Source organism: Lepidochelys olivacea (assembly GCF_965140295.1).
Source record: "Lepidochelys olivacea isolate rLepOli2 genome assembly, chromosome: 1".
Classification (NCBI taxonomy): Eukaryota; Metazoa; Chordata; order Testudines; family Cheloniidae; genus Lepidochelys; species Lepidochelys olivacea.
The window spans coordinates 227,615,382-227,637,650 of NC_140411.1; the positions used below are offsets into that span (position 1 = coordinate 227,615,382).

General features: G+C 37.9%; 1 protein-coding gene across 5 annotated transcripts in view; it reads right to left on the minus strand.

The window, feature by feature from the left end:
- The window catches only part of ATXN10 (ataxin 10), a 154,378-nt gene that overhangs the window by 43,989 nt on the left and 88,120 nt on the right, over positions 1–22,269 (minus strand). For 4 of the 5 annotated variants that reach the window (XM_084639326.1, XM_084639327.1, XM_084639325.1 and 1 more), the window contains 2 exons: positions 19,492–19,600; positions 17,718–17,887 (listed from right to left, as the gene is read on the minus strand). In XM_084639326.1, coding sequence (XP_084495452.1) covers positions 17,718–17,887; positions 19,492–19,600 — 279 coding nt within the window. Of the gene's footprint in view, positions 1–2,116; positions 2,265–17,717; positions 17,888–19,491; positions 19,601–22,269 lie in introns of all 5 variants that reach the window. The other variant, XR_014712996.1, reaches the window with a different exon arrangement.

Here is a 22,269-nt window from a genome sequence, read left to right on the forward strand (position 1 = left end):
TGAATATAAAATTAACATGGCACATATTAAATGCGCTACAAACTGGCTAACTGATAGGTCTCAAAATGTATCCATAAATGGGGAATCATAATTGAATGGGTCTATTTCCAGTGGGGTTCCACAGAGATCAATTCTTGGCCCTATGCTATTTAATATTTTTATCAGTGACCCAGAAGAAAACAAAATCATCACTGATAAAAATCTGCAGATGACACAACATTGGGGGAATGGAATGGACAGATCACCGATTAAGAACAAGCTAGACTGCTTGGTAAACGGGGCATAAGCAAATAATGTGCATTTTAATATGACTAAATGTCAATGTATATATCTAGGAACAAAAAAATGCGGCCATACTTTCAGGATGGTGGACTCTATCCTGAAAAAGAGTGACTCAGAAAATGATTTGGGGGTTGTGGTGGATAATCAGGTGAACATGAGCTCTTGGTGTGGTGCTGTGACCAAAAGAGCTAATCTGATCCGGGGTTGCATAAACAGGGTAATCTTGAGTACGAGTACAGAGATTATTTTTTACCTCTGTATTTGGCACATGTGCGACTGTTGCTGGAATACAGTGTCCAGTTTTGTTGTCCACAATTGAAGAAGGATGTGGATAAATTAGAGATGGTTCAGAGAAGAGCCATTAGAACGACTAAATGATTAGAAAACATGCTGTTTAGTGACAGACTCAAGGATCTCAATCTGTTTAGTTTAACAAATAGAAGGTTAAGGGGTGAGTTGATTGCTGTCTGTAAGTACCTACATGGAAAACAAATATTTCATAATGGGCACATCAATTTAACAGAGAAACACAAACACAAACTAATGGCCAGAAGTTGAAGCTAAAAGAATTCAGACTGGAAATTAGGCATACATTTTCAACAGTGAGAGTAATTAACCATTGGTTCAATTTAGGAAAGGTCATTCTCTATTATTGACCATTTTTAAATCAAGACGGGATGTTTTTCTGAAAGAGCTACTCTAGGAATTATTTTGGGGAAGTTCTAGGACCTGTTTTATACAAGAGATCAGAGTAGCTGATCACAACGTTTTAGAATCTATGAATCCTTCATCTGCATCTGTACGAGGGAAAAAGGTCAAGTTCAGGTCACACAATCTAAACAAAGCCAGTAGGATTTATATGCTTCATAGAAGTGTGATTCAAAGCAGCATCTTGCTAAAGGATGCATTGTATAAATCAAAAAATAAATCAGGCTAAATGCATGTAGGCTAAATACATTTTTAGCTATTTCAACTGATTAACTGGAAAAGAGGAAAGTTAAGGACTAAGAAGCATGAGAAAAAAGCAATTCTGCACACAGTATTCAGGTGAATTCCCATTGGTTTGAATGGAATTTTGTCTGAATAAGGAGCACAGACTCAAGTCCAACACTGGACCACTAGGGATTTAGTACTCTGGCCTATTAACTGAAAAATTAATGCTTTTTTTTTTTTTTTTTTACGGTTTTTTTAATGTTTTGGTTTTTTTAAGATAAAAATCCTCCATAATCCTCATGCCAATACCTGAGTTACTTTTTGCTGAAAAACAAATCTGACACTTAATGCTCTAATAATGTTTTACTACTCAGAATCCTTGTAACCTTTTCTTGGTAATTCAATTGTTGTTATTTTTAATTATATGAGACTTTTTTCAAACTCATCTGATCATTATGCAGTGATATTTTAGTCTAATAAACTCTGTATATCTTTCCCACTGTAGTTTAGGAAAATCCCAATTTGCCCCTGGCACAACACAAAAGGATACAGAGAATAGGCTAAATCAGTGGTTCTCAAACTCTGGGTCGCGACTTAAGACTTTCTGGGGCCCAGGGCTGAAGCTGAAGCCTGAGCACCACCACCTGGGGATGAAGCCAAAGCCCGAGGACTTCAGTCCTGGGCAATGGGGCTTAAGTTACAGGCCCCCTGCCTGGGGCTGAAGCCTTTGCGCGTTGACTTTGGCTCCCTCACCCAGGGTGGTGGGGCTTAGGTGGGCTCAAGCTTAAGTTCCTCCTCCTTGGGCTGTGTTGTAATTTTTGTTGTCAGAAGGGGGTTGTGGTGCAATGAAGTCTGAGAACCCCTGGGCTAAACTGTACTGTAACGGCATATCTACACTTACCTCCAGCGCGATCAATCCAGCAGGGGTTGATTTATCACATCTAGTGAATACACGATAAATCGACCTCCAAGCGCTCTCCTGTCAACTACGGTACTCCACCGGAGTGAGATGCATAGGTGGAGTTGACGGGGGAACGGCAGCAGTCGACCTACCACAGTGAAGACACAGCAATAAGTAGCTCTAAGTACATCGACTTCAGCTATGCAATTTTCATAGCTGAAGTTGGGTAACTTAGACCGACTTAGCTCACCCCCCTCCACCACCACCCCAACAGCGTAGACCAGGCCTAAGTTATATCAGTGTAACAAATCAGAATTTGTCCCAATGAAGAAGATTTGTTACCTGTAACATTTATACAAACACAGTAACATACATAAGCAGGACGGAACTGTGAATGAAAAGGTTGATCCTCATATATATTTCTTACCCTAAGGCCCACTGAAGGTTGAAACCTGTAAGCCAGGGATAGGATGGGCAAAAGATTCTTGTATGGTTCGCAGGGGAAGAGGAAGTAGCGTTTTATGGCCAGCAGGGGGAACAAGGCTCAGGAGCTGCTGCAAAAGGGGGAGTGGATCAGTGTGGTGACGCTGGCTCATCCCCAGGGACCGGAAGGGCTGGTGAGTTCAAAAGGGGCAAGCACGGTGGGAGAAGCCCCTTTTTTCCCCAGATCAGGTGGTGCAGCATGGGACTTCCTTTGAAAGAGCTGAGAAATCCACACTTCCCTAGCACAAACAAGGTTCCAATAGCTGACCCCTCACAATATTTACTATAATTCGTCTCAAGTGAGCAAGAGCTAAAAGTGAATTTCAATTATGAAATAAATTTCTAATTTAAAATAATGAAAAGCAAACTACAAAAAGAATTTAAAAATTACAGTGCATAAGGAGATTAACATGAGATAACAGCATACAGTTGTTTCACAACCACATCCTATAATTCCTAAGAAATCTGCACATGAACAAGCAAATTGTTTCCACAGGTGCACCTAGACTCTGAACTCTTTGGGGCAGGGACTGTCTTTTCACTGCAAGTCTATACAATGTCTAATACAACAGGGCCCTATCTTTGATCCGTGTCTCTTTGCACTGTTCCAATACAAAAAACCATAATGATAATTATTTTAACAGAGACAGAAGCTGCATACCTGGCACCTTTCATCAGAAGTATGCCAACCCTCATGTTAGGTGAGTGAGACTGAGATGATGGCTGACAAAGGGTGGCCATTTGAACTGACTGACCAGACTCACTGCTCTACTCCCACAACTTAGCTTCTGGTTACACAGTAGGCCAGCCCTCACGTGACACCCTGACGTGACACCCACTGCAGTGACGGTTTTCCTTTATAAACAATCTAGCCTTTTTAAAAGGGTTTAGTAATTTTTCTCTAGATTAATCTAAAAATATGAACATATGATGATTGCTATATATTAGTGATAAAATAAATATTTTCCCTGCAAAGGATCAATTTCCTTTATTAGATTACATTTTATACAGCCTTGTTGGGATTAAAAACGACTTAAATTTGTATGTGCAAGAATCTTGCTGTTGTGACTTATGTCTATAAAAGCCATATATACTATGATATACAATAAGCCAGGCATGCTGTAGCACTAAATTTTATGCTGTAAAGACTACTGATGCCTCAGGCTTTTATGGACGAGATGACACATGAAGCCGTACATGGGGAGATTACACATTAGTTTCTTAATTGACTTTAAATTACAACAAGGGTTTTGTTGAGTTTTTGGTTTTTTAAATGCTTGGCAACCTAGCAACACGCAAACATATGCAACTGTGAACGTAAAGAACCCATCAACTAGCTAAATCCACATATCTACAAAGAATGGAGCAGTATATTTTTAGATATGAATTTGCAAATCTATAGTTCAGATCGTTTCAACTATTCCATAATGAATGCTTCTCAAATGGCCACAATTAGCATATAAAAATTTGTAACTAACTCTCTGTCACTTGGTATATCTTTCCTCAGGTAGGGAGGGAGTCAATCATTTACAGAGTTTGAAAAATTCAGATTAATCTTGTTTACACTGTATTCCCTTTCACCTCTTCCAACATTTCACCAATTTGATACAGGTCCATATGTGTACAATTCAAAAGCAACTTCAGATTGCCACCAGTGAAATTTGAAGTGTGCTTGTTTCATAACAATTTAATCACTTGGAAAAAAAATAACTGAGATATCACAACTTGATTAAGTGATTGCTACACACGCGCAGTAACTCTTTATGATGCATCACATTTTATTGCACACCTTTCAGAGAAAGTATCTTTAGGTAAATGGGATTTAAAAATAATTTGGAAGATTTGTTTCCATAGGACCAATGCTGAGGGTACTCAGATGGGAGATGGTACCAATAAGAGACAAATATAGACAAACAGTTTCCATTTCCACTCCATATTATGTTGTCTTTGCTACCTTTCTGAAACACACTTTATCAATTTTTTTTGATCATCAAATATATTTGGCACAAAACAGAAGACCGATTCTCTTCCTAGTTTCTTAAAAAAACAACTTTCAACTGAAGAAAAAATAGTAAATTATAGATCTTAGCAACAGTAAAACAAATTCCTATAAGCGAATATAAATATGTAGTTTTCTTTGAAGTTCATTTTCAAAGGGCCAGGTGGACTCTTCAGACTGAAAAACCTGCAGAAGCAGGCTGACAGTGAGTGGGGTCAGAGAGTGAGGAGACAGAAGACAGAAAACTCTATGAAGGGAACCTTGAACAGCTTCCTTGAGATTGTTCTGTCAGGGAAGTGACGCCCAAAACCTGAATATGCCCTAGGATCTGTTAGGGGCAAGGACCATCTTATGTACAAGCCCTCAGGACTTCCACACTGGATCTGGAGCTCTACACCCAGATTTCCCAAGCTCCCTGTGTGCCAGAGACTTTTCTGCCCACCTGAAATACAAAGGGACAGTTTGCATTTTGACACTTCTCCCTGCAGCAACAAGGGTTAGAAACTCTTTTTAAAATGGAAGTGAGATTCTCATGTAATCACATGACTCCCGGAACTGAGGTTTTAAGATACCCCCCCACACACACACACACACAAATATTATGAAACTAGCAATAAAACTGGTAGAGTTGGCAACACAGCTTCTTCCCCAGTCCACAACCTTCCCATGAATGGGACTAGGGAAACCACTGTAATTTAGGCAGCTAACTAGAGCTGGTTGAAAGCTTCCCAACAAAATGTTTCCTCTCAGACTACACTCATTCAATGAAACCTAAACATTTAGCATGTATCTAACAATATTATCAAAATTTTCAACTGAAAAAATTATCAAAGTGCTTCATTTCAACAAGGCTGAAGTGATTCATTTCAACTATCATTTTGATTATATTTGTTATATTATTTATAATATATCAAAATGAAGCACTTTGATAAGGTAGCTTCAATATTTCCAATATAAAATAAAAATTCTGAAAAATGTTGGACATTTTAAAAATTCAACGTTTTGTTCCAATCAGGAAGAAATGAAAAATTTGAAAAATGTTGGAACTTCCCACAGAATTGAAATTCTGAGTTTTGATCAGTTCTACAATGAACATCTCACCCTTCCAAAAAGTCAGGGGGAGAGCCATGCACAAAACATGGACATGATTTTGTCCACGCTAGAGGACACAGCCAACTTCTATTGAAGTCAACAGAAGTTTTGCAATGGACTTCAGTGAGAGCACTTACGGCGTGGAAGTGAGTGTGTAGACCATTACAGCAAATGTCCAGTTGCTGCCCACTCCACTACAAATGGGATTAATCATGTAAAACAAGAAGGTTTTGGCCCAAAATTATAAGTAACCTTGATTAGCAAGCAACAAAATATTTATTTTAACTTGTGAAAATTACATTTAATTTGACTTTGGTAAATTGACCTCCAAATTTATACCACCTGCAATTTCAACACTTTTTACTTCAAATGTATTAATTAGATTTGAATATAAAAATAGTGAATAAACTAAAATTCTTGAATAAATCTTGAAAAATAACTTCTTGAGTAAAGTGAAACATATACTTTGAAAATATAATTTCAGGGAAAGCCAATAATCTAAACATCAAGATTTTAAAAAGACACCATGGCAATGAATAAAAGATAAAGCTGGAAAATTAGATTTCAAAAATTACACAAGCCCAGTTCAACAAATTCTATACACTCAATTTAAAAAAAAAAAAAATCAATATCGTAAGGTATGTTCATTCACATTTCAATTAGACTATTTACAAAAAGGTATTTGTTTCTGCAAAAAAAGTGATCTATAAGAGTACTTGTTTCTATAGTTATTTTTATAAGTAAATTGAACAGTAAAACAAATAGGCATCATAAGTCTTGAGTAACTTTGGCATTTAAGTTTCAAGCTACAACAACAGATTCTCTTTCCAGAAGTTTTTAGCTTTGGATAATTTAATATCATTTTCCACTTTTACAAAAAGATTTCCAACTACATTTCATGTGTTCAGACAGTTCTCTTTTTCATCCAAATGAAAGTAACTGAGTCCATTAGTGATACAAAAAGGAAAAAAAAAAATAATATAGATAGAATTTATTCTAGATTTCTCCCTCCCCGGCCCCAATTTGGCAATGAAACATTTGCAGAGAAATGGATCATTTTAGTGGTTGTGAATCTTGCCCAGACATTAATTTATCTTGCATTATAGAATATCTTACAATGTATATGAGTAACATGAGCTAAACACTGCTTGTGGGAAGATTAGTAATTTAATATGTGTAACAATGCAAATAGTTCCAATTGAAAATGACAACAGAAAAAAAACCCTGAATTCCAAACTTCTTGCTCAAGAGCCCACACACAGTTTGTTACATTTTGATACACTGACTACAGAAGCACTCCAGTCTGATCAGATGTTTAACTGAGCAGCAGTATAGAAGTGCCCCCACTGGGGATTTGACATATTGCCTCAAAAAAAAAATTTGAGCAGCAAAGGGATAGAGGTATAATTTCTACAGAGTGATCATATCTGGATTTTCCTTTCTCCTTAGAAAGAATGACTGATATGCCTAAATTGGAACTAAGAAGATCATAAACACCATGTAGGTACAAAAGCCACATTTACAAGTCTCAGAAACAAACTTTTTTATTCTGTATGGCAGTGACTTCAAGAGTGTAATATAGAAGATAACAATTATTCTCTTCTATGCCTCTTCCAATGGTTAATTATACACACATGCCCACACACACAGATATTTGAATTGATATAGGAGATGAATTATATTCATCTTAAAATTTAATTTAGTTTTGATATATGTTGTAAACAATGACTAAGGACCAAACGACCTCCTAGTTACCATAAATAGGGTTGCAGAATTCATTTTTTTATAAAATATAAATATAAAAATATAATTCCCTGATAGATAATATTGAAGTTTGCTTTTAAGCATATTTTTAGATTTTTGATTATTTAAATTTTCAAAGTTGTGATTTAAATTTTCACAAATTATGGGAGGGTGGTCAGATAATTATTTAACGACAGTAGACACATTCAAAAAGTTAAAGCTTTATAACCATTAAAACACAAATTGTCAACATCACATGTCAAAATCTACAAAGTAAATATCATTAAATCAAACTAATAAGTTGTCAAGCACGTTTTTCTTGCTTTGCCTTCTCCCTTCCCCCATATAACCAAACCATCTTCAAATCCTGCAGCTGCTTCTTGCACATTATCTACAAAATCAGTTGGTTTCCCAGTGTCCTGCACTCATCCTTGTCCTCATTATCTCAGCTACTGTGACCTCTTACTCTGGCATCCCTGACACCTTCATAGCCCTTCTCCAATCCACAGAAAACATCTAACCAAATTATCTTTCTTGTCTGATACAGTCAACATACACCACCAACATGAATCCCTGCACTGGTTTCCCTCCTCTTCTGCAGCTTCATATCTAAGCGTCTTGCAACAGCATTCTGGGCTCTGCATAACTGCTTTCTCCTTACTTATCTACACTAAATTTCCTTATGTGATACCCCCAACTCACCGTGTCCACTATGCCAATCTATATTCCCAAAGTTGACGCCTGTTCAAGCACCACTGTGCCTTCTTACATATATGAAATGCCCTTCCTGAGCTGATCTGCAAGGTCACTACCCCTCTCAGCATTCCAATTCCTCAAATTCTGCTGGAACATCTAAATGAATCCAACTTGCTGATCACAGCTATCACGTAGGCACCTGGAGAAACAATATCATAGCATTATTAAAACACTATCATTGCCAGCTACCACCTTTCTCCTCCCCTTTGTTTAGTTTTTACTATTTATTGTGAGCTCTTTGGAGAGAGAGAGAGAGAGGGGACCACATGCTGTCTATGTTTGGACAACATCTCACACATGGTGTATTCTACTAAAGATCAAACAATAAGAATAAAATTAATAATTTAATAGATTTTAACCCAGAGGAACTTTATAATCATCTTAGCCTGACCTCCTGCAAAACACAGGCCAAAGAACCCAATAAATTTCTACATCAAGCCCATAAATTCTGTTGAAGCTAGAAAAGCTCAAAGCTTCATTTTAGAAAGATATCCTAAAGATTCTTAATAGTGCCTTCCCTGACCCACCACCATCACATCCATTTTGTCTGGACAGAGGTTAAAGCTGGCTAAGCTTTCCTCCAGGAGCCTATCTTGACTAGGAGTTGGGAAAGCAAGGAGACTGCAGAATCCAGTAAATAGAATTAAAAGTGACTCATCACTATCCTGATGTTATTGCAGCCCCAATCTCTTCAAGTAGTCACCCACATCGAGAAAGAAGGTGTGCCCTCAGGCAGAATTAGCATTTGACATCACAGCCCTCTGGATCCTCAAAAGAGTGAGCAGAGCCATGGTCAAGAGATCCCATCTACTCATCAGGTCTCAATGTAGAATTGACACCACCTCATGATCAACTACACCAAATGCTACTGAAAGATTCTGATTTTATTAAAAACACATGAACTCATTGCACAGGCAATGATTCAATTAAGTTTTTGAAGGAAACCATATAATATTTGAACCACTACATGCACTGTATATTCAGAAATATTTTTCTTTGAGCCTTCTGGATATTCCAGTGAAGGAAACTCACCCAGATTCTGTAACTAATGTACACCTACTGCTGTACCAGCTTGCAATGGAAATATACTGCAGGAACTTAGCAGAAGTCACAAGAGACAGGCAAAAGGAGAAGAGAATGAATCAGTGATGATGAATGTAAACAGCATACTTCAAAAATTTTCTTCTGGTTTTATAACATTTAAATACATCTGTGTAGCAATTGCTAAATTAAGAAATGTTCAAAGAATGATTAACATTAACGGTTCCCAGCCTTCTTTTCAATTGGTCAATCCTAATAAGTCTCTGGATCAACTGAACAGAAATGGTTGTTTAAGTCCCAGCAGAACTGAAGTCCCAATATGTATGCAGCTGAAGTAGACAATTTATTTGGATAATATTTTAAAAGCTGAACATGTTATCCCTTATCTCCATTATTGGAATCTGCGCCATCCTTAGGCATACGCAGCTGTGTAGGGCACCACTAAATTTGAGGCACTGCCACTGGGATGGGACAGCAAGCAGGTAGGAGTGGGGCTGGGTCGCAGAGCTGAATGAGCTGGTGCGGTGCATTCTGAGGGAGTGTACTGCTGGGGTCCCTGGGAAGGGGAGGGAGAAATCACCTATGTGACTCAAGCCCTGAAACTTGATAAAACAGAAATTCTCCATTATTTTTAATTTGTACCTAGATTTACAAACCTTTAGGTTCCTCATAAAATAGAAACCTAGAAACTTTAATAACTCAAGAGGTTCAAAACTACTATACCAAGCCAAGAAAACAGAGATACAAAAGTGACTGACACTGTAGCTCAGAGGCTCTTTAATCTTTCTAGAATACTGTACCCCTTTCAGGAGTCTGATTTGTCTTGCCTGTCGCCAAGTTTCACTTCACTTAAAAACTACTTGCTTACAAAACCAGACATAAAAATACAAAAAAAAGTGTCACAGCACATTATTACTGAAAAATTGCTTCCTTTCTCATTTTTACCATATAATTATAAAATAGATCAATTGGAATATAAATCTTGTACTTACATTTCCATGTATAGTCTATAGAGCAGTATAAACAAGTCATTGTCTATATGAAATTATAGTTTGTACTGACTTGGCTAGCTTATTGTAAAACTAGGCAAATATCTAGATGAGTTGATGTACCCCTTGGAAGACCTCTACGTACCCCTGGTTGAGAACCACTGCTGTAGCTCATACGCAACTATAACAAACATTTAAGCATCCGTAAATGGAGAGGAAGAGAAAACTATGTCCAAAAGGATTCTATGCAAAATGCACAATATTATAAGATCAGCTCATTGTAAAGTCTGATGTAACTTTAAGAAAATAGTGCCTGGGATGTTGGTTGGGGGGAAAGAGTAGAGGGAACTGAAGTTCATACTGAGGTTAAAACTATGGAAAACAATATGGAAAACTAAAATGAAATCCTCACTGTTGCAATAGGGGAAAATCTATACAAAAACAGTACATCAGTGGTATCTGACACCAGTAAAACTGCAAAGAAATTCTAGTACAAGCTAAGAGCTGAGCTGGAAAGTATGTGATCAAAAAAGGCACACATTCTTCCACGTATGGTGATCCTGCCACCAGCAAGCAGCAATACTGAGAAAGAATTTGAACAAATGTGTTTAAAAAAAGGTACTAGAAACCCTCTGTATCTATTATATATTAGAAGCTTAAAATAGGCTATTTTAATAATAAATAATTAAATAATAAATAAATCTACTAAAAGTAAATAGATAATAGATCTACTCGAAGTCCAACTTCAGTAAGAATTTTGCACTTCTGACAGTCAGGCCATGTCAAGGTTCATTCCCCACTCTGAAGTCTAGGGTACAGATGTGGGGACCTGCACGAAAACCTCCTAAGCTTACTTTTACCAGCTTAGGTTAAAACTTCCCCAAGGTACAAACTATTTTACCCTTTGCCCTTGGACTTCCACTGCCACCACCAAATGTTTATCTGGGTTTATTTATTAGGAAAGTGTTGTTTGGAAACGTCTTTCCCCCAATAGCCTCCAACCCTTGCACTCCACTTCCTGGGGAAGTGGTAAAAATCCTCACCAATTTGCATAGGTGACCTGTCATAAATATAAAGAGAAGGGTAAACCCCTTTGAAATCCCTCCTGGCCAGGGGAAAGCTCCTCTCACCTGTAAAGGGTTAAGAAGCTAAAGGTAACCTCGCTGGCACCTGACCAAAATGACCAATGAGGAGACAAGATACTTTCAAAAGCTGGGAGGAGGGAGAGAAACAAAGGGTCTGTGTGTCTGTCTATATTCTGTCTTTGCCGGGGATAGACCAGGAATGGAGTCTTAGAACTTTTAGTAAGTAATCTAGCTAGGTACGTGTTAGATTATGATTTCTTTAAATGGCTGAGAAAAGAACTGTGATGAATAGAATAACTATTTCTGTCTGTGTATCTTTTTTGTAACTTAAGGTTTTACCTAGAGGGGTTCTCTATGTTTTGAATCTAATTACCCTGTAAGGTATCTACCATCCTGATTTTACAGGGGGAATTTCTTTATTTCTATTTACTTCTATTTTTATTAAAAGTCTTCTTGTAAGAAAACTGAATGCTTGTTCATTGTTCTCAGATCCAAGGGTTTGGGTCTGTGGTCACCTATGTAAATTGGTGAGGCTTTTTATCCAACATTTCCCAGGAAAGGGGGGGTGCAAGTGTTGGGAGGATTGTTCATTGTTCTTAAGATCCAAGGGTCTGGGTCTGTAGTCACCTAGGCAAATTGGTGAGGCTTTTTACCAAAACTTGTCCAGGAAGTGGGGTGCAAGGTTTTGGGAAGTATTTTGGGGGGAAGGACGCGTCCAAACAGCTCTTCCCCAGTAACCAGTATTAGTTTGGTGGTGGTAGCGGCCAATCCAAGGACAAAGGGTGGAATATTTTGTACCTTGGGCAAGTTTTGACCTAAGCTGGTAAAAGTAAGCTTAGGAGGTTTTTCATGCAGGTCCCCACATCTGTACCCTAGAGTTCAGAGTAGGGGAGGAACCTTGACATGACCCCAGACCCAAACCCTTGGATCTGAAGAACAATGAAAAAAGCATTCAGGTCTTACAAGAAGAATTTTAATAGAAGCAAAAAGAATCACCTCTGTAAAATCAGGATGGTAAATACCTTACAGGGTAATTAGATTCAAAACATAGAGAATCCCTCTAGGCAAAACCTTAAGTTACAAAAAAGACACACAGACAGGAATACCCATTCTATTCAGCACAACTTAATTTCTCAGCCATTTAAAGAAATCAAAATCTAACGCATATCTAGCTGGATTACTTACTAAGTTCTAAGGCTCCATTCCTGTTCTGTCCCTGGCAAAAGCATCACACAGACAGACCCTTTGTTTTTCCCTCTCCCCAGCTTTTGAAAGTATCTTGTCTCCTCATTGGTCATTTTGGTCAGGTGCCAGCGAGGTTATCCTAGCTCCTTAACCCTTTACAGGTGAGAGTATTTTTCCTCTGGCCAGGAGGGATTTTAAAGGGGTTTACCCTTCCCTTTATATTTATGACAGGCCATAAAAATGAAATACCATGACATTGTGAAAAAGTAGCAGCACTAACAATTCTGTGCTGGTGTAATGCTATGTGGGTAATTTTAACCGGGATTTCAATATCCATCGCAGTATCATTTTTTCCTTTAGAAACATCAATAAAATAATGTCGATTTCTCTCTCTCTCAAATATTGTCATATATAATTAAATCAATGTCTTTTTAACACCTTGTGTACCTTCCTTTACAGACAATTGCATGGCCTAGCCCAAGCGCATATTCAGTTAAATGAACTGAACTCCACACAATAGAGAATGCATACACTGCCTCTTTTACATAATACAGACTGTTGAGAGACAGAGGCAGTTAACTCAGCTAAGAGTTATTTCTGATAACTCAGAATACTTGAGAGTAAAAAATTATAACATATAATTAAAAAAAAACTAAGCAAGGAGTTATGTATCTTCTACTTAGGAATTTAATTTTATTTGACTGTTACAGGAACAGTAAGTAAAGGAGACTAATGATGACAGCTTGATTTATGAATTTTGACATTTTAAGAAAACAGGATTACATTACGAAAAAGCAATTCTAAACTAGTCAGATCTTGCTCATATTTTCAGGTGGAACAGCCTTCAAATCAGCCAGGTAGACTTCTCAAAAAAATTAAACTAATTTATTAGACAAAACAGACAATATTTTATTTGTTTTTAAGTTTACACCTTACAAAAGATGCACCTGAAGTATATTTTCTACCCACACAAGATGACTCTTCCTCTACTCTAAATCAATGGAGAAGTTAAATTTAGGGAAGCGTTATTGTCAGATATAATTGTAAAATGTAAATGTAAAACTGTAAAACTGCATCCGATGAAGTGAGCTGTAGCTCACGAAAGCTTATGCTCAAATAAATTTGTTAGTCTCTAAGGTGCCACAAGTCCTCCTTTTCTTTTTTACGGATACAGACTAACATGGCTGCTAGTCTGAAACCTGTGAAATGACATGCATCTCAAAACTCAGAACCTACGTTCCTCAAGTAATCTTTCCTCTGAAAGAAAAAAAGTATTGATTTCTTTCTATGGATAGATTTGTAAAATTAGAGCAATCCCATGCAGGTAGGCATGTGGTAATCAAGACTTTTTTTCCTTGCCTAAAGAATAAAATTGTTTTGAGTCAAGCCATTTTCCTGCCCAAGAAATCTCACTGCCTGCCTGCATCACAGTAGAGCCAAGTACTTAAGAATGCAGTCAGGGTCTGAAGTTTACTGACCACTCTCCTTTTATACAATTCTTATGGTTATTTCCATGTGTCTACGAAGAGCATAAGAATTCCAGCAGTAAGGACTACTGGCCATGTACTCTGCAGAGGGAAGAAAGTTATGGTAGCAATATCTACATCTAAGGCATCATCTTAAATGCACATTTGTAATTATGTTTTGTTTTATTAGTCAAAAGCTGCATACTGATTAGAGCTGGTCAGAACATTTTTACTTAAAAATGAGAAACATTTTTGACTTGTTGCAATATTGACATACTGCTTATACTCATTGTCAATGGCTTCTTGGAATTCCCAAACAGAAACTCCATACGAGATACAGATTCCCCCGTTCAAAATGAATATATTTTACCAAAGAAAAAGAGAACACAATGGTGTTCACACCACAAAAAACTGCACTCTTAATAGAGAAGAAAGAATTAATGGGAGATGGAAAATGAACTACATGACGTTCTTTAGATGATGTCCCTGAAAACGGGCTGGGTAATGTCGATGAAGATAAATAGTTGCTATCCATGATGTACTTTTTCCTTTGCTGAACATAAGACTTTAGTTTCTAGAGAGTAACTTTCCTCAGTATCATATTCTTTTGTCAAGAAAGTTTCAACTCAGGATACAGAGAATTTTCTAGTTATAAGCAACAGCTGAACTTGGCAGTTCTCTTCTGTGCTACAATGCAGACAGCTGGAGTGAAACAAAAATCTAACTTTCTACTGAACAGGTAGTTGGGGTGAAGGGCTGGGGCTCCATTGTGTTAGGCACTGTATAATCACAGAGGACAGCCGCTGCCCCAAACACTGCATAATAAGAACGAACGAAAGAAGAAAATAAATAATTTCTTCTCAGTTTTCTCTTTGCAGAACAGACTTGCCTCCTGCATGTCCAACCTGCCTATCAAACATCTCTTACAGCCCTTGCTATGCTCAAGTACTCCCCTTCCTTCCTCACAACCTCCCAACTAAGGGAGGCACCCAGTCGCATTCTGTGAGACACAAAACACAAAGCAAAAACACAACTCCTCCCTTCCCCCCTTCCCCCACAAACACACCTAAGGTGTTTTAAGGTGGCTCTTGGCAGGTTCCCCTCTTGAGAGAGTTCCATGCCTGTCCCAGGGGTGGAGACAAGTGGCCCACCTGGCTCAGCCTGCCCCTTGGTGTCCTAGATGTGGCAGTTCCTGACTGCTTCCCCTCTCTGAAGCAGGAGCTAAGAGGGTGGTGAGCCCCACCAGACTGTTTAGGTAAAAAGGAGTTTTCACTCCTTGCACAGATTTGAACTTTCCATATGTCTGTTGCTGCTCAAGCTCTACCAGCACTGAGTGAAAACATTCGGATTTACATCAGACATGTTATATAAGTCAAAACTCATATTCAGTGATATCCTGCACAACCATATTTTTTGTACCTGAACTGGAAATTTGGTCTGAGACTCTTTTCTTACAACACTTCACCTACGCAGCTTCAGAAAAAATATAATTAGGGTGGCTAGCCTGGCAACAACCTGCTTTAATAATCACATCTCATTTTACAACTTAAACCTCTGCTTTTTCTAGGTCTTAAGAACTTATCACAATAGCAAAAATAAACTATGAAGAAGGAGAGATGTAAACAATGCACTCCTAAGAGAAAGCCCCCGAAGGTTTCCATCATAATGATACCACAGAGCTAACACCAGGCTTCTCTCCACAATGGAGGGAGAAAAATAAATTTACTGAAAACTAAACTATGGGTTTAATACAAGATGCAGATGCATCAAAGTAACAGCAGTAATTAATTTTTCCACTCAGAAGCATTGTCCCAAAATTTTCCACCATTGCCAATATAAATCACATCTTTAATCTCTTGTCCTAGCTACTTGAATAGCAGGTGAGAGGATGGGTGAAGGAAGCAGTTTCTGCAGAGTCACTACCAGCCTCCCTCCCAGCCTGTGTAGATGGGCATTGCTTCAGCTCTGCCTCCAATGCACCAGACAGCAGAGCTGCAAGAGCACACTGGGAGATGTAGTCCGTGCCAGGTATAGGTACTGGTGAAGGGTCTGTCTCCCATAGAGTAAGAGGAAATGGGAAGGTAGATTCTGACTTGAGTCACAATCCACTCAGTCTTATTCCTGGAGCAGTGCAACTGCACTGGCCATACACAGGGCTTAAGACAAACTACCATTTAGCAACGAGAGCTAATGCATATATATGTCTCCTCAAACTGGCAATGGAAGTACAGGCATTCCCAAGGAAACTGCCTTTGATATTTAGTTGTTCAGTGTACTTGATATTACTTCCATCCAAACAGCATAACAGACTGTTCCAATGAAAAAACTATACTGTTAAAGAAATCCTCCTCCACAGGTGGCAAAACCTGAGACTGTGACCACAAAATAAGGAGTGGAGGACCAGATACAAACAGCCCAAGTAACACTACACAGACTCTACTTGGCAATGTGGAATTAGATTAGCTCATCTCACATGGAACGCTCATGAGCGGTCAGATAATAGCTATAGTCCCTGCTAGCATAGGCCTGATTTGAGTTGCTGATAGATGTAAAATGCTCTATATTCCTTTACTAGTCATTTGAGCTAGCTATTATCCCATGCTTTTTATTTTCTATCCCATCTATTACTTTTCTGGAAATTGTCACCCACACCCTTTAACTTTATCTAAGACAATATTGAAATAAAGAAAACAATCCTGAATTTACTCAAACCGTCCATCTGACCCTAAGAAACAGTTACCTCTAGCCCTCATGAGCTAGAGGGAAGGCTACCACGACACCAAGCTCGTCATCAGAAGATGTGTCTTCAGAAGCAAGTTCCCCCCAAATGAAGACGCACCAACTTAAAGCAGCACCAGCCCCTTCCATAATAGATGCAAAACTTGCAGACATATCTCCATTCCTATGATGATTAATATTCCCTACTACACACTTTTCAGCACATCTCCTGTGTTGTGACAGGCATGTGTAGGACCAAGAGATCTTGAAAAGTGTGTTGTGGAGGAACATTATGTGTTAGGAGCCCTTTGATTAATTTATCTTATGGTGCAATCTGTCCAATTCTGGAAAGGTTTACAACATAATGCATTTAAACATTACAATATTTTTCATGGAAGGCCTACTTGCCTGCAGCAAGAAAAGCAGGTTCACATCTGGATGAAACATCACTTCTTATGCAACACTCAGGAAAGGATTTAATTATTAAGAGTAGGCAGCTGCCATCTCACTTTCTTTTCATTGTTCTCACTCCAGAAAGAAAAGCTAATTTTCCCTATATGGGACTGGCTCCTCAATAGTCAGAGGATTCAACGTGAGGAGGTATGCAGACTTACCTGTATCTCAAAAATGGAAGAAAGTTTTAGGGGAGAGAGAGAGGCAATAGCGAGGCCAACTAAACTTGATTTTTGTTTGTTTTTTTAAAAATCAGCTGGGTTTTAACTTCCAGAAGCTTTTTAAGAACTGTAGTCAGATGTGAACGGGGCAGGAAGAACAAAACATTGGCTTTGAGTGAGAGAGATGGACAGAAAGCACAGATAAAACTGAACATGTTAAACACACATACAAAATAAAGCCAATTATTATGGTAATTACGTGATGTGGATTTCTTTCATAATTCTGAAGAAGTCCAGCAACATTTATTTCTACTTCTGCCCTCCTAATACAAATTTTAACCTCTACTGTAGATTAACTATATTATTTAGTCATAAACCAAACTCGTGTGTGTAGCTGATCATGCAAGAGACTGCATGGAAACAATCCTACCTTGTCTTGATTTTCCTTATTCTTGTAACACAGATTTCCAATCAAACGAATGAGGTGTGATTTAAAACCCACAGCTGGATGTGAAATTTCTCCCTCCCCTGTCATAGAATGTGTGGCAGTGAAGATATTTGTAGTCTGTTTCCCAGCCAGGTGGGTTAGCTGCAAAGTATCTACATAAGGAAGCAAACAGACATTTTAATACATTACCATATTGGGAACATCACTGCTTTTCATAGCACAGTGCTATTTTCACAACACTATCATTTCTATATAATTCTAGATTTTTCAAGAATGTTGGAAGAACATCAGTTTGCCAATTTTGTTTGTTTATTAATTTTTGTGCCAGGATTAGGGTGAGACAGCCCTGAAGCTTTTCCCACTTATTTGATTTTGTAGTTCAGACACAGAGTCTTAATGATGAGTCCAATTTTCCACACACACAGGCATCAGAGCCATCGGTGGTTGATGATTCGGACACTCTTCTTGATGCTATGCCTTCGTAGTGCTCAGTTTTCAATTCTTTCAAAGCAGAGACTTCTCTGGAACGTTGAGGTTTTGCCTCAAACTACTGCTAACAAAAAACACTGAACAGTCAAGTTAACATAGTTATTCTTAGGCTAACAAACAAATTGGAGAACAGAATCCATTGCTGTAGTCCTCAGGCACTGCTAGCCAATAGAACTATAATACATCACACATGGTTGCAATGTTCTAGTCTGCAGCTGTGTTTAATTAATCTGGAGATAGCTGCACAGAAAAAACAGACAGAAAGCTGCTAGTGAAACAAGTATTGGCACATTAACTGGTGAAACTGCTGTATGGATCTCCAACTCCTTGTAATTCTCCATCTGTGCTGAAATAGTTAAGCATTTGTTAAGGAAGTACAAGGGAATATTTTGTGATTCTTCAAGACATACATCAATGTAAGTGTATCTAAGTGCCCTTACTTAATGGAAGTAGTAAATTATGTATTTGAATTTAATCAGAAAGGTTAGCTGTAGCTAAGCGTAGGAGCAGAGCACACTAGCAATCCTCTTCCCAAAGGACATTTAGAATATCTCAGTGTATATAAGCTGAGTAGTTTCAGTCTACAAGTTCAAAGTAATATGTTGAATGAATGATTTCCTTAAACTGACATGAGACCTTTATGAGCTGTGTAGAAGGCTGTGTGCAGCAACATCAGATTCAGCTGAAGCAAAGAGTTTTGGGAGTAGAAATCATCACTTGCACACCACTTTCTCCCTTTTCCCTGAGGCGAGGGTCTCCTCATTGGCCTGGCTTCTTTTTATTGTGTAAAAATCTTTACTTTTATGGGGAGGCTTGTTTTAAACTGAACTTTGAAGTAACAATTTGATTAATGAGAACTTTTATTGTATTCTCTATCTTGGCTTTCAGGTACTGAATAAGTGATAGATGGGAAAGTCCTATTTTTCTTTTTAGAGGAACTCAAACACACAATCAGACAGTAGAATAAAATGAAGCTGTCATCCTTTACAAACTCATCCCATACAAACAGGACTGCTGAGAGACAGATAAAGGCTCTGTTGGGGAAACAGAGCTAACTGCACTCTGAACAAGTACAGCTGCAGAACTTCCAGAGACAAACCAAACATCTGAAAATGTAGATTAATAATTCACTGCTCTATTTATTTATTTTTATTAAAAGGTCAATAATAATTACCAGGAGTTGTGGAAAAAACTCATTTTCATGTATGGTGCAGTACAGTTTTGAAACCAAGCAGAAGTTGGAAAGCGGTAGCATTTAACAACTTACCCACAGCTGTCTCAAGCAAACCAGGACAAGTCTGCAGATGTTCCAGTTGTTCATTGTTTGATGTCATTTCACAAAGAACATCAAGAAGCCGAATTGTAACTATTGCTTCCTATAAAAGAAAGGCAGCATTTCTGAAATTATGAACACACAAAATATATTATTGTTCATAAACATGAATCTAAGATCAGAAGGTCTGCTGAAAAGCATGAGCTATCAGCAATATATGGCACCATATCCATTTACTCGTTTTTCATTGTTTTCCCTGAAAATTGTTAAAGATTATATTTCATTATAAATATATATGAACAAACAAGGGCTTCTTCCCAATAGCCATAATAATTAATATATTAAATTACAATCATTTCCTTTCTACAGACTATTGTCAAACACAGTGTTACAACTTCCATGAAAGATCACAGAGAAAGCAAAACAGAGCTGTAAGGGATAAAGTTTTTATTAAAAACACAGTATCTTCCAACAGCAGAAATACAGAAAATTATAAGTTGAGAAAATCACTTCTGTATAAATGTTTTTTCTTTGAGTTTACCCAGTGCGAGTGGCCCACTTTAAAGACACAAACACTGCCTGCAAGACACCAATTTGTTATCCGCAAGAATCCTGTATAATTCTGTGGTTGAATGAACTTTGGCTGCGAGAATTTACATTATTCTTGGGTAAACAGGCATTTGGGATTATAAATGCAGTATTCTGGTTAGATAGAAAAGAGTCTTATTTGCATATTATTTATTCAACCAGAAAACTATTTCTTGGTGTAGACTCTCACTAGTTAGGTGGATCGTACGGCACTTAGAATTAAAAAATCATCACTCAGAAAAACAACAAATATTCAGTGTGCCATGCAATGCCTAAGGACAAAACTGTGACTTTAGACATTGCCCTGTGTAAAGGACAATTAATAAGCTACAAACACCCCAGGAGTAGCCGCTTGGAGACACTATGACAGAGACACATCTCTGAGTTACAATTCCTTCCTTGCTTCCCTCTTACCCTGTAATTTGCTGCTGGCCTATACCAGTAGCACATTATGACACACTCTGTGCTTTCTTGCTTGCAGTGTTGCTGAAGTTGTGTTAATCCCAGGATATTAGAGAGTCCAGGTGGGTGAGGTAATATCTTTTATAGGAACAAGTTCTGTTGATGAGAGAGAGAAACTTTCCAGTTAACACATTTCTGTGTAAGCTCAAAAGCTTGTCTCCTTCAAAAAGGGAAGTTGGTCCAGTAAAAGATATTACCTCACCCACCTTGTCTCTCTATGCTAGCTTGACGGTGCTGGCAGATCCAGGTCTACGTCCATTCCCCACTCATCCCTGCTCAACAGGTCAACAGGCACATAGTACCTGCTTGTCTACCTGCCAGACTTATGATCCAGTTAGCCCATGCAGGAATGGAAGGGAAATTATTTCCCATTGCTTCCTTTCATCAGCATGTAGTCCAAGACACAATATAGCCCTAAAACTATTTTGTACATTGGATTTGTGCTGGTGAAAGCAAACTCATTGAATAATTATGTGGTTTAGTGAAATGCAATCACAACTGTATTTCAATGAGAGAGAGAGACAGTATTTGTAATGTTTTCATCCCATGTTCCTATTTTGTACTGTGATACGGTAGTTTTACTGAAAAACTCTCAGCTAATGTATGTATCATCTGTAGTCATAATAGACACTTATGTGCCATTTAACTGAAGGGCAAACAAATATCTATATATATCTGTAAATAGTATTATTGGCACAGTACTTTTGAAGACAATTGTATGTGTAAATATATTGTATTACACACAAACATATATAATGTGTTGCTCAAGCAACTCTCTAGTGAGAGCTGTGACACTTTCATTCTAAGCCACTTTTTTAAGGCGTATTTTGTCAGCAAAGATTGTTGGTACTGTTTTGTTTGGCTGACTCCGAGTTGTTGGTGTATATGTATGCAAAAGCAAAACTTTTCAGATGGTTTCAATGGTTGGCAGGTGTCTCCCTATTGCCCCACCTAATATGCACCACACACCCATGTGTTAATTTTGCCTTTTTTGCGCGGGGAGGAGGTACTTATTTGATGGGTAAAAGATTTGAAGAAAAAAAAGGGGAATGTACAGTTATGGATTTAGGAACCTATTTAGGTATCAAAAAAATAAGTGGCCTAATCTTCAAAACTGCCAAGTACCCAACAGTTCTTATCAAGATCAGTAAGGGGTGTTTGGAAATTAGCACTTTTGAAATATCTCTTTCCTGGTTCATTGTCTCCCACATATCCCTTCCTAGAATCCTGCACTCTGCATGTCACCTACCATGCACCATTTCATCCTCTGGCTCAGGCGAACAATTTCTACAGCAAGGCCCGATAGGAGGAACATGTCATTTTTATACAAGATATATTTTCATCTTTGTCCTGTTTACATTTATATAACTTATTAACGCCTTCCCCGCCTGAAAAAAAAACAACAACCCTAGATACTCCTCTATAAGACCAACAAAACAAAAACGTCGAGTTTGTAGTCCAGCTCATTTTGGAGATCTGACTAGCCAAAATGAATGGGGAATATTTTAAAAAATTGAAACAGGAAAGATTGGTTTAAAAAAACCCAAAACTTATTTTCTGAATTTGAATAAACTTCCCAACACAGAAAAAAATCCTCTCTAGCCAGGAACAAAATAAGTCACGCAAATTTGAGGGAAATTGGTATTTTTCAGGTCTGGTGGACAGAAGCTGATGGAAGTGGGGAAATGCTAGAAAACAAGCTTATGTACCAAATAAAATAAT